The 2996-nt window shown below is 51.0% G+C and overlaps 1 protein-coding gene across 1 annotated transcript; it reads right to left on the bottom strand.

Annotated features, from left to right (window-relative positions):
• Positions 1 to 689: 689 nt before the first annotated feature.
• Positions 690 to 2791, bottom strand: NUPR2 (nuclear protein 2, transcriptional regulator). The gene is made up of 2 exons (XM_023194601.1): positions 2381 to 2791; positions 690 to 1330 (listed from the first exon to the last, which is right to left on the bottom strand). The coding sequence occupies exon 1, from the start codon at positions 2678 to 2680 to the stop codon at positions 2387 to 2389; it is 294 nt and encodes a 97-aa protein (XP_023050369.1). The 5' UTR covers positions 2681 to 2791; the 3' UTR covers positions 690 to 1330; positions 2381 to 2386.
• Positions 2792 to 2996: the final 205 nt, after the last annotated feature.

Below are 2996 nucleotides of genomic sequence, written 5' to 3'. Positions count from 1 at the left end.
ACCTAACTCACACCAGATGGCACAAAAGACCCCATGACTTACATATTCAGTGTGAAAGGTTAAACACACCTTTCCCGGAAAAAAGACCATCTCATCTGGGTGCAGTCACTCATGCCTGTAATCCCAGCACTTTGAGAGGCTGAGGTAAGTGGATCTCTTAAGCCCAGGAGTTTGAGACCGGCCTAGGCAATGTGGCAAAACCCCGTCTCTACAAAAAAATACAAAAATTAATTGGGTGTGTTGGTGCGCGCCTGTAGTCCCAGCTACTAGGGATGCTGAGGTGGGAGGATGGCTTGAGCCTGAGAGGTTGAGGCTGTAGTGAGCTGCTATGGTGCCCCTGCACTCCAGCCTGGGTGACAGAGTGAAAGAAAGACCACCTGGACTAATCAGATTAACTATGTATTAACCCTTAAATGGAGATATGCTTTAATTCGGCTAAACTTCTCTAAACTTTGTAAGTGATCCCAAACTTCTAAGCCTCGGAACACTGACTTCCACTCTTCCGTATCTGTGCTTCCCAGGTGGCCCTCCTAAAACTCTGTGCATGAATAAACTCCCTTTAGATTCTGACCCTTTTGATTATTTGAGATTGGCACGCCGTGCAATATACATTATAATATGCAAATATTAACCTTCAGAGTAGTCTATGACATTTAGGTAGAAACCTTTTTTTTTTTTTTTGCGATGTAGTCTTGCTCTGTCGCCCAGGCTGTAGCACAGTGGCATGATCTTGGCTCGCTGCAACCTTGGCCTTCCAGGTTCAAACAATTCTCCTGACTCAGGCTCCCGAGTAGCTGGGATACAGGCATCCACCACCACGTCCGGCTAATTTTTGTATTTTTAGTAGAGATGGGGTTTTGCCATGTTTGCCAGGTTGGTCTTGAACTGCTGACCTCAGGTGACCTGGCTGCCTCAGCCTCCCAAAGTGCTGGGATTGCAGGAGTGAACTACTTAGTGTACTCCTAAACTACATTTAGGTAGAAATCTTACACATACTCCTATCTTTAGTCTCTCTCTGCTTATCTTTGTGACCTTTTCTTTACAGATAAGAACAAATCATTTGTGGACTTGAAAAGAGTTACCATAGTAACTGAAAAAAAACCAGGAGAGTTAAAATGCCATTCTTGCTGCTCTCTTTTAATTAATAAACCCTCAAAAGGCTAATCCACTTGGACACTACTTAATTAACAATCAAGTAAGGAAAAGATATGGAAGCAGTAAACTTAAGTGACAGGGAAAAGTTCTGTTGACCAAACATGGATTCTCTCCTCCTCAGAAACAAGTTACAGTTGGAGTTACAGAAAATACTTTGAACAGGTCCTTCGGTATCCTGTAGGAAATCAGACAAAAACACAGGTCAGTTACTTTTTTTGTTTTTCTTTTTTTGACACAGGGTATCACTTTGTCGCCCAGACTGGAGTGAAGTGGGGGATCATGGCTCACTGCAGCTTCAACCGCCTGGATTCAAGCAATCCTGCCACCTCAGCCATGCAAGTAGGGGACTACAAGCTCGCGACACCACGCCCAGCTAATTTTTTGTATTTTTGTAGCAACGTGGTTGCACCATGTTGACCAGGCCAGTCTGGAACTCCTGAGCTAAAGCGATCCGCCCGTCTGGGCCTCCCAAAGTGCTGGTATTACAGGCCTGAGCCACTGGGCCCAGCCCAATTACTTTCTTCAGTCTGAGCATGAGCACTGGAAGAACAGCTCTTACTTGCATATTTTTTTTTAGAGACAGGGTCTCCCTCTGTCACCCAGGCTGGAGAGCAGTGGCGCAATCTTGGCTCACTGAAACCTCAACCTCCCGGGCTCGATCGCACATATATATATATATATATATATATTTTTTTTTTTTTTGACGGAGTCTCTCTCTGTCGCCCGGCTGGAGTGCAGTGGCACGATCTCGGCTAACTGCAACCTCCACCTCCCGGGTTCAAGCGATTCCCGTGCCTCAGCCTCCCAAGTCGCTGGGACTACAGGCGTGCGCCACAATTGCCGGCTTTTTAAATACATATTTTAGTAGAGATGGGGTTTCATCATGTTGGCCAGCATGGTCTGGATCCCCTAACCTCGTGATCCGCCCGCCTCGGCCTCCCAAAGTGTTGGGATTACAGGCGTGAGACACCGCACCCAGCTATCAATCGCTTATATTTTTAAAAAGATGTTGTCTTCGTTTCCTAGCCCCTTCTACCCACCTCCTAAGTTCCAAAGGCTTTAATGCTATTGCAACGGCCCTCAGAGGCCAAGCTGGCGGGTGCAGTTCCCTAATGCGGCTCCCTCAGAGGCAGCGGAGTCTGCCTAGGGCTAGCAGCGTCGCACGATGGGGGGACGCTACCAGGGTCCCCGAGCCCTGGTTGGGGGAGGTGTTGGGCGCCCTTACCCAGGCTCAGGTGGGGCGAGTGCGCAGCCAGGTCTGCAGCTGGCGCTGGCGGCGCTTGCGCTGGCCATTGAGGAGCTTCTGCAGGACCTTGCGCTCGTGCCCGCCAGGTGCAGGCCGGTTGGTGCGCAGCGCCTGCTCGCGCCGAGTGCGGCCCTTGCTGCGCCCGGCCCCTGAGGCAGGGAAGTCGCGCAGGTAGTAGTAGTCCAGGCAGTCATAAAGCTCCTCCTCATTGCTTATGGGTGGTGGCTGCCGGGCCAGAGCCTGCAGACGTGGAAGGGCCCGCTCTGCGGCCGCTGCCATCCTGCCCAGCGCCTGTGGCCACCCGTGGCCACCCGCCCGTGTCTGGGCGCTCCTGGAAGATCCAGCAGCCTCGCCTTGAGTTCCGATGGGCTCCGCTTGTGAAGCGGGGGTGCCTTCGGGGGGCGTCATAGAGGCGGACCTTCGAGGACGTCACAGTGGCGGTGCAGTGCCTAGAGCAGGGCTGTCTTTTCCTTGGAGTGGAGCCTGGTAACCCGGACATCCCCGCCAGCAACCTGTAGGTTGCTGGAGAAGGGTAGTTGACAAACTCCAACTCAGCACAGGGTTTATGTTGGTCAAAACTAGGAAACTATGTTTA

Source organism: Piliocolobus tephrosceles, unplaced genomic scaffold, assembly GCF_002776525.5.
Source record: "Piliocolobus tephrosceles isolate RC106 unplaced genomic scaffold, ASM277652v3 unscaffolded_26594, whole genome shotgun sequence".
Classification (NCBI taxonomy): domain Eukaryota; kingdom Metazoa; phylum Chordata; class Mammalia; order Primates; family Cercopithecidae; genus Piliocolobus; species Piliocolobus tephrosceles.
The sequence above is the reverse complement of the archived record's forward strand: the minus strand, read 5'-3'. Positions and strand labels throughout refer to the sequence as shown.